At 34.7% G+C, this 12,494-nt stretch overlaps 1 protein-coding gene across 2 annotated transcripts; it reads left to right on the forward strand.

Annotated features, from left to right (window-relative positions):
* The first annotated feature begins 351 nt into the window (after positions 1 to 351).
* LOC128545932 (uncharacterized) lies at positions 352 to 10,671 on the forward strand. Of its 2 annotated transcripts, XM_045309374.2 has the most exons (6): positions 910 to 1,143; positions 2,355 to 2,602; positions 3,240 to 3,372; positions 4,951 to 5,154; positions 6,734 to 6,991; positions 7,967 to 10,671. In XM_045309374.2, the coding sequence occupies exons 1-6, from the start codon at positions 1,080 to 1,082 to the stop codon at positions 7,993 to 7,995; spliced, it is 936 nt and encodes a 311-aa protein (XP_045165309.2). In that variant the 5' UTR covers positions 910 to 1,079; the 3' UTR covers positions 7,996 to 10,671. The 2 variants fall into 2 exon arrangements, with proteins under 2 accessions (XP_053377911.1, XP_045165309.2); XM_053521936.1 differs by lacking the exon at positions 4,951 to 5,154 and having other exon boundaries at positions 352 to 1,143.
* Positions 10,672 to 12,494: the final 1,823 nt, after the last annotated feature.

Raw genomic sequence — 12,494 nt, forward strand, 5'->3', positions numbered from 1 at the left:
AATCAGGTTATTCCTTATTTCATATAGAATCCACTTTTTTTAATTATTTCGACATACATTTTTTTTTAGAATTTTACATGTCTTGCTGTATTTAACATTGAAATACACTTCGACCAGAACAACTGTGACGTCATCCTGACTACATGCGGGCGACAGTTTGAAGCGATATTATCGGTTCATACATAATGAATGCCATAATTTTCAATGGAACGAATATGGAGAATGCAAATATAAGGAATTTAAACGAACTAAGGAACTTTGAAATACAATTTTATAGAAGAATATTTATGGAATTGATATAGATGCTTGTGTAAAATGATATATTTTTTATTACTCTAAAATTGTGGTTTTGTACCTGTTTATGTGGTGGTTGTAGTTGGATTTTTTTTTTTTAAATGCTCAAGAGATGCATCTTAATCCACTACTTCTATGTACTTTTCTTGTGCTTGAAGGCCTTATTGTAGAGGGTTTTGGTCGTATCATATTGTTTTGTAAAATACATGTATTGCTGTAATGATGACTAACCAACGGAAAATAAAGATATAAATAATTGGTCTATTTTAGTTACAAATTACATTTATTCAGTATTGCTGAATTTTTATCTTCTGTAGGAATTGTATTAGATAAAATGCACTAGATTCAGATTTTGTTCTCTTTTTTTTTCTTTTTTGTCGAATTGTTATTGACAACAGCGGAAGATGTTTGCTCTCCCTGTTCAGCATTCTTAACAGTGGTTTTGATAAGATTTGTTATTGACAAAAGCGGAAGGCGTTTGCTCTCCCTATTCAGCATTCTTTACAGTGGTTTTGATAAGATTTGTTATTGACAAAAGCGGAAGACGTTTGCTCTCCCTGTTCAGGATTCATTACAGTGGTTTTGATAAAATTTATTATTGACAAAAGCGGAAGATGTTTGCTCTCCCTGTTCAGCATTCAAAACAGTGGTTTTGATAAGAATTGTTACTGACAAAAGCGGAAGACGTTTGCTCTCCCTGTTCAGCATTCATAACAGTGGTATTGATATGATTATGCATCCAGTATTGCGAAAGAAGCACAAACATTCAATTATCGAGGATCGTAATGGATGCCAAGATGAGTTTCAAAGTGTTTAAAGTGGTTGTGTTCTTCTTGCCGATTTCTACAGGTAATTGTTAATTGTTTTAAGTGCTAAACAGTAATGTAGATCTATGTTCTTAATTATTAAATTAGGATCACTGGGTGGAGATAGAATTTGCATATTTTATTACATAATGTATGTGAGAATATTTTGTTAAAACGATTCAATTTGTTATAACCGTTAACTATTTTAAAGCCAATGTGGGTCTAATCGGACAGATCATTGATGTTTTTTGCATTCCAACACTGTACAGAAGGCGATATGCAGTTTTTCCTATAAAACCATTCTGACAAAGTATGAAATGGGAATAAAAGCGGTAGACTTTTCCATACAGATTAGTTAGTGCTTCTTGTAAGGCTGTAAGTAATTGGTTTTAGAGCATTTGAGAACATTTTATGCCCCTGTTCGATCTGCCGGGGATCATGACCCCGACTACCGTTCAATTCCATGCAGTCTCAAACCCCAAGATTTGGATTAACTGATACAGAGCGAGAAAGTGTAAAGATACACTTTGAGACAGCTTTACAGTATTGTAGTCTACCCAGGAAAGGAAAATCTACGGACTCTTTACGAACACACTAATCTTATTCGTAGTCAAACCGCGATAGGAAACTACGCTACCTACATACGCGTTGTTCTACTGAGGAAATCTGCTGTTAACACAATTTAATTATTTCCCAAGGGGAATCTGTTATAAACAGGCTTGTATTAATATTACGCTACTATTAAAATAATGATATTGCATGTATATTTCACCATGTTGAATGGAAATTATAGAAACTTTCGAACATGAAATATAAACTCGAATATGTTGTGAGTTATGTATCTAGGCTTATTGTTGATTATATAGGCCTGCAGGTCGGCTCATTGGGTGGAGCACAAAGCTTCCAGCCTGAATGTTTATGTTCAAAGCACGGGCGAGGCGGACATGTATATGTTTTGTTCGTGCTAATTAACTTAAGTCCGTGTGTCAATAGTCATTCCTTTTCCACCTATATGACTCATGTAGGGAAGTTGTTTGTTACTTGAACATGTTGAAACAGGCGAGGAATCCAAAAACACTAGTTAGGTTAACTGGGTATCAAACATAATATTAAATAATTTTGAAAAAAAGACCTTCAGTCCAGTAAAGCATACCAATAGATGACTTGTGAGAAGATTTCACCCCGCCCTCCCCACTTCTATTCAATTAAATTAAATGGAACGATATGTCATGTTGACTACTATTATTATTTTAGCTTTGCGGATACTTGTAACAAAGGATCAATGTGGACGTCCGGTCGATCTCACTGTAGAGAAAGTGCTCTACCTGGACTATGAAGGAGCGGACCTGGGGGATATATTATCATTATGTCTGATAAATGTAACAAATTATAACGATAGGGATATGATTTGTATCCAAAGTGAAGGGGCATATTTTGATATGGACTGTGCGATGCATCTTAAATATCACATTCGCGGCTGGAAGCCGTACTCCTACGAAAAAGTAAGTATTTATTTTAAACAATGACAATAACAAACATTTACCTGTGCTGACACTAGCCTCCAGATCGTGCGACTACAAAAAAGAGAAAAAATGTGTATCAGGAAATCAATGCTTTATTGAAACTTAATTATTGACAGACTATATGTTATTGAAACACATGAGAATTAGTAATTAATTTGTATTTACTATTTGTACATTGAAAATTGCACAGCTTTAGTAACGCGCTAAATAACGTTCGTTAGATACGCAGTCCTCCGTGGTGTACTGGTCGTTTTAATTGGCGCGGCGGCCCAGGTTCGATTCCCGACACGGGCAGAAAGTGGTCATAAAAAATTTTAGACATACATTCTACTAGACTCTGGAATAAACTCACAACATAATTATAATCGCACTATAGTATTTTCGAGAGGGTTTGGGTCTTGGGCGACGGACTAGTAATGTATTTTAATGATTTCATAAATAATAAAAATAAAATTAAAAATAAAACAACCTTTTGACAGATGATATTTATACTCGGCTAAACGCTACCTTTCAAGGTCGTACATGGGACTTTTAAGTAATGTAAGATGTATTTTGTTTAATTAGAAGCAATGTCGCTCTGTGTTTAAATATTTTGTTGTTTTTTGTCTGATTTCAGGACTACACTTGTTCAGATTTCCACTCAAAACCTCTTTGTGATCGGAACAGTGTTTCGGCTGTCGAGTTTCGTTACGCATATCTACAACAAGATGTTGCAGTTCATGTGAAATTGTTTACAAAGAAATATGTCGGTAAGCATTAACATATATATGTGACCATATAATGATGCTATGTAAATTGCCCTTTCTTACCAGTGTTCCTGAATCTGGTATCAGTATTTATTTGTTTTCCGTTTGCTACTGGCAACTTCTCCACGTTTATTTTGAATGTAGTTGCCGCTAGCCAAATCTTCTCGACAAGGGATCGAACTTTCAAATCCTAGAATATTATAGCATCACCATATCGCTTGCGAGAGCGATTAATGAATTTTAGTTACAGTTTAAGAAAGTTCCATTGTAGCATAAAATAATTAATGTCACACATCATGTATTTATTTACACCGCCTACATTAAGCGTAGACACCACACAACATAAATGTTTATATTCATACATCCAAATAGGACGCTGCACCTTTAGTTAGGGGTTTTGAATGAACATAGTCCATATCAATATATAGTGCTATTTTCCCGCCTGATAATATAAGCTAGCTTTATTGGTACTTGATTATAAAGAAGATTTTATGCCAAAGTAGTGCCGAAGCTGTTTGGTAAAATGAAAGTGAAAGTAATTATTTCTTGATGTCTACCTATACGCAATATTAGCGTTTTCGTCACGTGTTTCAGTCAGATTTATATGTTAATATTAAAAAACAGGGACTACGTCTGGATGTTATTCATTTAAACAACACGTTGAATTACAGTGACATTGGTGAGTTCTGGAGGAAATGTCTTGGATTTTATAATACATTGGATAACTGACTGCTGCTACACTTAGCTCAGTAGGTAGAGCGTCGGTCTACGGATCGCGGGGTAGTGAGTTCGATTCTCGGGCTGGGCATATCCTCTCCGTGACTATTTGATAAACGACATTGTGTCTGAAATTATTAGTCCTCCACCTCTGATTCATGTGGGGAAGTTGGCAGTTACTTGCGGAGAACAGGTTTGTACTGGTACAGAATCCAGGAACACTGGTTAGGTTAACTGCCCGCCGTTACATGACTGAAATACTGTTGAAAAACGGCGTTAAACCCAAAACAAATAAACAAACAAACAAAACTGCTGCTACACGTATAATTTCAAACTCGTACGCAGTGATCTCCCTTAATGGCCGCTACGATCAAACTTCTACGCCGTGACCTCCCTCATACAACATTCACGTGACCATTGTTCATCACGTGTCGATCGGTAAGCATGGCGGACAAAACTACAAAGAAACGGGTTCCCCTTAATTGATTTCTTTGTTATAGAAAGAGGTACTGTAATTTAAGTGGAAAAAATTGCCAGAATTAATAATGAAAGTAAACTTTTAAACAAGTTGAGAAAAACAAACGAAATAATTAGATAAATAAAAAGTCCACTTAGCTGAATTGTAGATTAAATAAAAATGGTGTTGGCAGTGATCAATGAGAGCGTAGCGACAAGGGAGATCACTGCATAGGAGTTTGGTACTGCACGTCTTTCGACAATTCTGTCAGCTTATCATAACGACCTAATACAGTACCAGTTACTGCTACTATACGTCATTCGTTGAACTATTTAAACAACTCTATCAGTCAGCTTATTATAGCAAATTAACACATCGCATGACAGTGACAGCTACTTTTGTTACAGAGACTACTACCAGACGGTATACAACGACTTGGTCCTCTTGGACATCATGGTCGTCGGATTATGATGATAATGATGATAACTCAAATTCTGTCGGCACTGTGGTTGGTGTGATAGTCGGAATATTTATTTTTCTCGTGATTGTGATAAGTTGTGTTTGTGCAAAGGCTGGTCAAAGTTCAGCTCCCAAACCTCAGTATGTTGCACGTAAGTCATACATGATGATCCTTTTTTTACGTATATCACTTTAGTTTTTACTCTTATGTAATTTTTACTATTATTGAAACAGAAAACACAATATCATTAAGACAAAATCTCAGCACATTTGTATTGATGTGTATCTAAGTTTATAGGACTTTTTTCTTATTTTGTCCTTACTTTAGGCAAAGAAACTTGCATTAAACTATTGTCCAGTCAAAAGCTGAATTAATGGGCAGGGAATTTATATGTAGTAACAAATCTAGACTAATTTCATTATAGATTTTGATAGTCTAGTGCAAGATACAGAACTGAACAGCTATCGAATCCTGAAGATTTTCGTATTAAATGGAAGTTGGACATAGTTTGAATTAACTTAAGGAAGCAACGGCTGAAACCTGCCCTTACCTTTTATCTTTTAAATTCATGACCCTAGGTTTTGTAGTCCGACGCGTTACTTTTATGTCACTGCGTCCCCTCTAGATTTAATTAATAATATTTGTTTGTATCTAAGTTTATTTACAACAGCCACCCGATTACCCAGATGGGCGACTCCAATAGAGTAATGTTAGGCATTTTTTATTTTGGAGAATAATGAGAAAAAGAAGATCCTTAAATTCCAAAAGTTACGTTCTTTAACCCTACATTGTGCTTCGATTTAAAGTATGTTAATGAATTTACAGTAGGACTGAGCCCGCGACCTTCCGCATGCGAAGCCAGAGCACTAACCACTGAGCTATGAATGCGCCATTAACTTCCTCTAGATCTTCTAGATCTGCTTCTGTTTGTACCATATCTACGTGTCCCATTAATCTATAATCTCCATATATATTTCCGCCATAACCACAAAGTTACACGAAGATGCACCACAATTAAAGCCTCCATAGAATTACTAGAAAGTAACAAATCGTCTTTAATTTTTTGTTTTAAGTAAATTTTAATTGTTTTAAAAAAGACGTTTTAGTGAACTTAAGCCTAACACGCACCTGCTTATTCAGCAGTGAAAAGAAATACTGAGATTTGTAGGATTATCAAATTTTAAATGTTGATTTTGTAATTGTTAAATGGGGAAAGTACTTGAAAGTTTTAATAAAACGAAGATACCTTACTAACATCTATCTTGAAATAAAATAACTATGTGAGCTGCGCCATGAGAAAACCAACATAGTGGCTTTGCGACCAGCATGGACCCAGACCAGCCTGCGCATCCGCGCAGTCTGGTCAGGATCCATGCTGTTCGCTTTCAAAGCCTATTGCAATTTGAGAAACCGTTAGTGAACAGCACGAATCCTAACCAGACTGCGCGGATGCGCAGGCTTGTCTGGATCCATGCTGGTCGCAAAGTCACTATGTTAGTTTTCTCATGGCGTGGCTCATGTAATGCCGGCTATGTTTTTATTGCATGTTATATCTAAAACAAATATTTTTGTATATTTTGTTAATTCATTGTAGCCAGTCAAATCAGCTCCATTAAATATGCAAAAATCTGGCGTTGTAATATGAAAATTTAACAATCAGTAAAATTGCCTTAATTTGTTATCCAATAATTCAATTATTGTAAACTATTTCATTAATTTTGAACTTGCAGCTACCGTAGTACAGTACCATTCCCAGGCTCAACAGGGGAACCAGTTTGCGAATCAAACACATGATTCCGCAAACCAGGCAATAAATCCACAGCAATATCCGGCACCGAATCAGCCTGGTATCCTGCCGCAGCAACAATATACACCAAATCCGTCAGCGTATGCAGGGTACCAAGTACATAATCCCGTATATCAACAAGTACAAATGGCCGGGGACCAGCCTTCCTTGACCCCGCAAGCTTATGATCAGCCTCCTTCAGGTATTGAATTAAAGTGCTACTATACAGTAACACATTACACTTATTATTCAAATTACACCAAAACAGTGTTGTAATGGCGACTTGTTTTATTTTGTTCTGATAGTTTGGTTGTTGTGAATAAAAGTTTTAACATTAAATTAACGTTATTAAGCATTTTATTCTAAAATCTATATTTGTATTAATGTCATGTAAAAAGTATAGTTTACCTATACTGACTTGTTTATCTTAATGACATTTATCTAAGAAGGGTTGGTGATAATTTTCAAATAACGTTTGGCCCAACCCATGTGTATGCATATTTGCATCAATATGATACTTTCATTCGTGCAGTATGCAATCATGACAATATTATCAAACAAATGACAGCTGTCCTTGAATTATTTGCATATATATTTCAAGATTTATTTGTGTACGACTGCAGAACAATATTTACATTATTTGCATATATTTTTCAAAAGCATTTATGTGTATATAACTATAAAGACAATATTTACTTTATTTACAAATATATTTCAAAAGCATTTATGTGCATATGAGTGTAAAAACAATATTTACATTATGCGCGGTTTTTGTACTAAGCTTAACTTTATATGTTTTTCAGTTATGAAGATTTTTATTCATGTGCAGTACATATTTTTATGAATTCGTTTTAATTTATTTTCTCTACACAAATGCCGTTATACGTTAATTAGTTTTACTTTGCTTAAATATATGATAGTACTATTATGAAAACTTACATTTACGTATATCAAACCTATTACTGATATTGAGTACTTCAAACGTGTTGAACTTGTCGCCATTTTGGTGACGTCATTACTCGGCCCTGCTGAGGATCTGAAGAGACATATATATGGGAAATTGACCATAGGCATCATTCTACAATTTGGTACAGGTAGCTGTGCGGAACAGTAATTTTCGTACTATGGCCTATTTTTGCCTTTTTCGACATACTCTATTATATTACCATTATTTCAGAGCCTCCGCCGCCATATCCGGGATACTGAGCTGCAGATGAATGGTACACCGTCAATGTAAAGTTTACCAAATATGGACATACATTTAACTTACCACCGTTTAGTGATGTGACATCAAGGGCATACATGATTTACGAGCCTGCAACATTTTCGTTTTTGCCGTGTTGGGCGATCTGTGGAGTTCCCCCTTTTTCTACTTTATACGATATACATTTCATTGTGAAACAGCCTGCTGTTGATCTTCTCTAAATCAAACCACCGCCAAACATCGGTTTAGAGGGGATTTTTGGTGTACATTGTAGATGGTAATTCGGATAAGAGGGATTTCGAATTGGACTTTGATGTACATGGGTATTAGGTTTACGGAGGGTGTTATCTCATTTTTGAATACTTTATACAAAAGCAACATACAGGAGGCCGAGATTGATTGATTTTGATTGATTTATTTCAGTATATAAAATACATGGTATGGTACAACCCAGATTAAAACAAATTTCAAATATCACATATACAATGACCAGGAATTAAAACATATTGAAAGGCAATTAAGAATCATTACTAACATAAAATACCAATAACTGCAGAAAAAAAGATGTATCAGGACATGTATTCATATACTCAGGATGACACAAAAAGGGGAATGTGAAACCCCTTATTTCCATTGTGGTCCTGAAAGTGTATCCCGTACTTGTACAACACTACTCTTAATTTGCAGTTGATTAATGATAATGTAATAGCTGTGATTTGTAGTGTAATCAATTTGCAATGAACTAAAGTTTCTTATTTTAAGGAACTTTATGGAATTATGTTGGGAGTGACCTAAATATGAGTTATAAAATTGTATGGAGTTCTGCTGGAAAGTGATTTTCATGTAATGAGTAAAGAGATAATTGATATATTTTCGAAATTATTGCAGTAATGTATCGACATAGTTTGTTTTATAAACATGGAATAATCACGTAATGACCAGAAATTAGTTTAAAATCCTTAAATCTCCCACCTAATACATACTCGACATACATTTTAATATATTCTGATTTAAATCCAGTCCAAATCTAAATGTTTGCCGGTATGTGGAGAGGCCTTAAAGACAGTTTAGTTAGAAAGGGGACTATTTCTAAACATAATTCTTTTAACAGCCTGAGTGAAAGCTTGTAAGGACCAGTTGCCTTGTTTGGATTCAGATTCTTTCATAACTTTATTACGCCATCCTTGAAATTCTAATTTTCGTGCATGCGTTTATTTAATTGACAATGTCTGTTTTCAAATAAATTCATTTCACACATTTGAGCCGCGCCATGAGAAAACCAACATAGTGGCTTTGCGACCAGCATGGATCCGGACCAGCCTGCGCATCCGCTTTCGAAGTCTATTGCAATTAGAGAAACAGCGAACAGCATGGATCCTGACCAGACTGCGCGGATGCGCAGGCTGGTCTGGATCCATGCTGGTCGCAATGCCACTATGTTGGTTTTCGCATGGCGCGGCTCATTTGTTTAAGACTAATCGTTTTTGGCATTTCAAAAATAAAAACAGATTTGGAACGTTGGCTTGATTTTAATGGGGCAACACCAATGGCTGTCAGTTTTCTTGTTCTTTTGCAAAAGAGTAGATTTTTCATTACTATTTCAATTTTTAGAGCCCTTTGAACAAAATTATTGAATCCAAATACTCCATTGAGATTTTCTTATTTCTTGTTTAATATAAAAGACATTACAGGGGTCAACTTTTGCTTTAATTTATAATTACTGTATTTGTTACTTCCCTTCGATTGTATTTAATGATGTCATTATTTTTTTTTCTGAATAACGTTTACTGATTTCTTGTAATCCAAGAGGGATTTCGTTTTGGCTGGGATGTGGTTTCGTGACAGTTCATTTAATATATCTTTAAAGTTTACTCATAAATAATTCGGGTCATTACCAGATAGTTTGGCAAAACATTTTCATGATGCAATGCTTTTAATATATTTTGATTTCTAGCCTGATTTGCTTGGTCTATCTTCTGTAATCGCATGGAATTAGATATCATAATTCGAAGTTCCAAAACTTGGTAAAGTTTTCGTTGGGTATACTTGGCCAGGTTGGTATGTTAAGAATAAGTCTAAGACATTGGTCTCTCTTTGAATTCTAACAACTTGGTCTAAATTAAAATTTATTAGAATGTCCAAGAAATTTTCTTACAGTGATTTCATTTTATATGATTCTTTTATTATAATTTCGGATGACAAGGCTTTTCAGGCTTGTTAAAATCGCCAAGGATCCATGTTATGCTTTTTTTAGGTATTTTGATTGGTGATTCTTATAATGAAAGAATGGTTATATGATCAGTTTCATGAGGCTTGTAGAAGGATGGCAGATAAGTGCTTTTCACACCGCAAATGTATATTATTTGCCCAAACAAAAATGCAGTTAGACTTTAGGCTAGGTGGTTCTTCGCTAATGAAATACTTTCATATGACAGACAAGAATGAGCCAACTTTAGCATTGATTCTGTCATCCTAAAAGACTTCATAGTTAGAGTTTTCATGAAATATTTCTTAAGTGGCTATATTGGGTTTTAGCTAAGTTTCAGTAATGATACAATGTCCGGTTTCCCCTGGTCCAAACGTAATTGAATACAATAGTGAATTAATTTTTGATTAACTTACAGTTTATATTGAGTATGGTAAAGCGGTCGTCCTTTTTATTATATTTCAATCTTTTATGCTTTTTATTTGCTCTTCATTTGTTTTATATCTTTTTGTGTTGAAGTATATATTGGTTGCATATTCTGTGTTTGGGACTGTATAGAAATGTATGATGTTGTATTTAAAATGAGGTATCTAACTCAAAGTACACCAAAGCCATTGGAATCTGCCAAGGAGTATGGGAGGCCGCAACGTAAGCATGCTCAGACGTGTTGCGAGTCTGAAAGCTTCTTAGAAAATCTCCCCAATCCCTTGGTAAACAGCGTGGTACCGTTGGTCGCATTCGCAAAGAATTCCCGTCCGTAGGGTTACTAGGAAGCCTTATGGCCTGGGTTTGAAACGTCTGTGGCCTGATTGATCAAGCTAAAATATACGGTAATATGACGGGTGCAAAATGGAAGATAAATTACCACTTGTTCAATATGCAAAGTACCCATTTAAAGAACTGTGCGTTTTAGATGAGAAATGCGAGATTGAAATTAGTTTGCATAATTTCCCGTTCATGACCGTGGCTCTCATAGTATACCTAGTGTCATTTTCTTTCTGGTCTGGTGCCAGTGGGAAACACATGAAACGAACACAAAATGGTCTTTATCTTCAGACTGTGCCACTACCCACAGACACTTAAAAGATGGCAAACACAAATGAGGGGTGTTAAAACATGAAACAGGAAAGAGTTCAATATTGATGCAAAGTATGTTTTACCTTGTTGGAACGCTATTTTTACATCTCGTAACACAAGTTACGGATAGGTCTTACTCGGTATGCTGAAGTGAAAAGAACGTGTAATAAAAAAAATTTTAAATAAAAAAATGTGATTTGAAAACTTTTTTAGCGAATGCTTAATATTTACGTGAAGGAAAATTACGATTTTTATATCGCAAAGAAAGCAACGCGATATGCCGTGCATGTACATTGTATATAGCTGTGATAATACATCAAATTATATTAACTATTGAAGAGCACTTCATCTGCAAACTTATTCAGTCAATGTCTTTTAAGTGTAGTTTTAAAAACATAGAATAATAATTATCTTGCATCGTAGAAACAAAGTGTGGTATAAACTCACTAAAAGAGGCCCCACAAAATAACTGTGTTCTTTTGTATTTCCATGATGGTAATGATACATGATTTGCATGAAAAATATGAGATATGCAAAAATTCAGTTTCAAACCAACAGTGACATATATTAGGCCAAAAGAATGTGTTTAATGTCTTAAAATTTTATTGAATGAATGTAGAAATATGTACATAAATCAGTGTATTTAGTTAAATTTCAATCACATTTTGTTTCTACAGTGTAAGACAGTTATTCATCTTTATTTTATGTTTTTCGGTGGTTTATCGAAATATAACGGTGAATTATATCCTGATAAACTCACTGGCCACTCAGTGAAAATTATCAAATCTGATACCCGGATTAACGTCAAAAAGTTTACCGAGCGTACTGAAAGCCGGAAACAATATGACGATGACGTCGTTAAAATGACGTCATCTTTGCGATGCTTCCTGGTTTAAACATATTTTATTGCATATCAATATACATAATATCTACATCTCAAATACAAAACTTAACAATATTATATGCAAAAGGGTTGGGTAACAAGTTCTCACAACATTATTACATACCCTCCCCTTAACAAAATTCACTTACATGAGATTTGGCTACAAAATGTGTATTGAAAAAGCTATGCAAAATTTTATATAATTGAAGTTAAAAGAAGAGGGAAAGAGGGAAGAAAGAATAGTAAGAGAAAGTCAAGTTAGATCAAGTACAACATAATGTTTATATTTCGCTTAAAACTAATATTTTAGTTTTTGCTTTCTAGATTTGTATTGT

Source organism: Mercenaria mercenaria, chromosome 13 (assembly GCF_021730395.1).
Source record: "Mercenaria mercenaria strain notata chromosome 13, MADL_Memer_1, whole genome shotgun sequence".
NCBI lineage: Eukaryota > Metazoa > Mollusca > Bivalvia > Venerida > Veneridae > Mercenaria > Mercenaria mercenaria.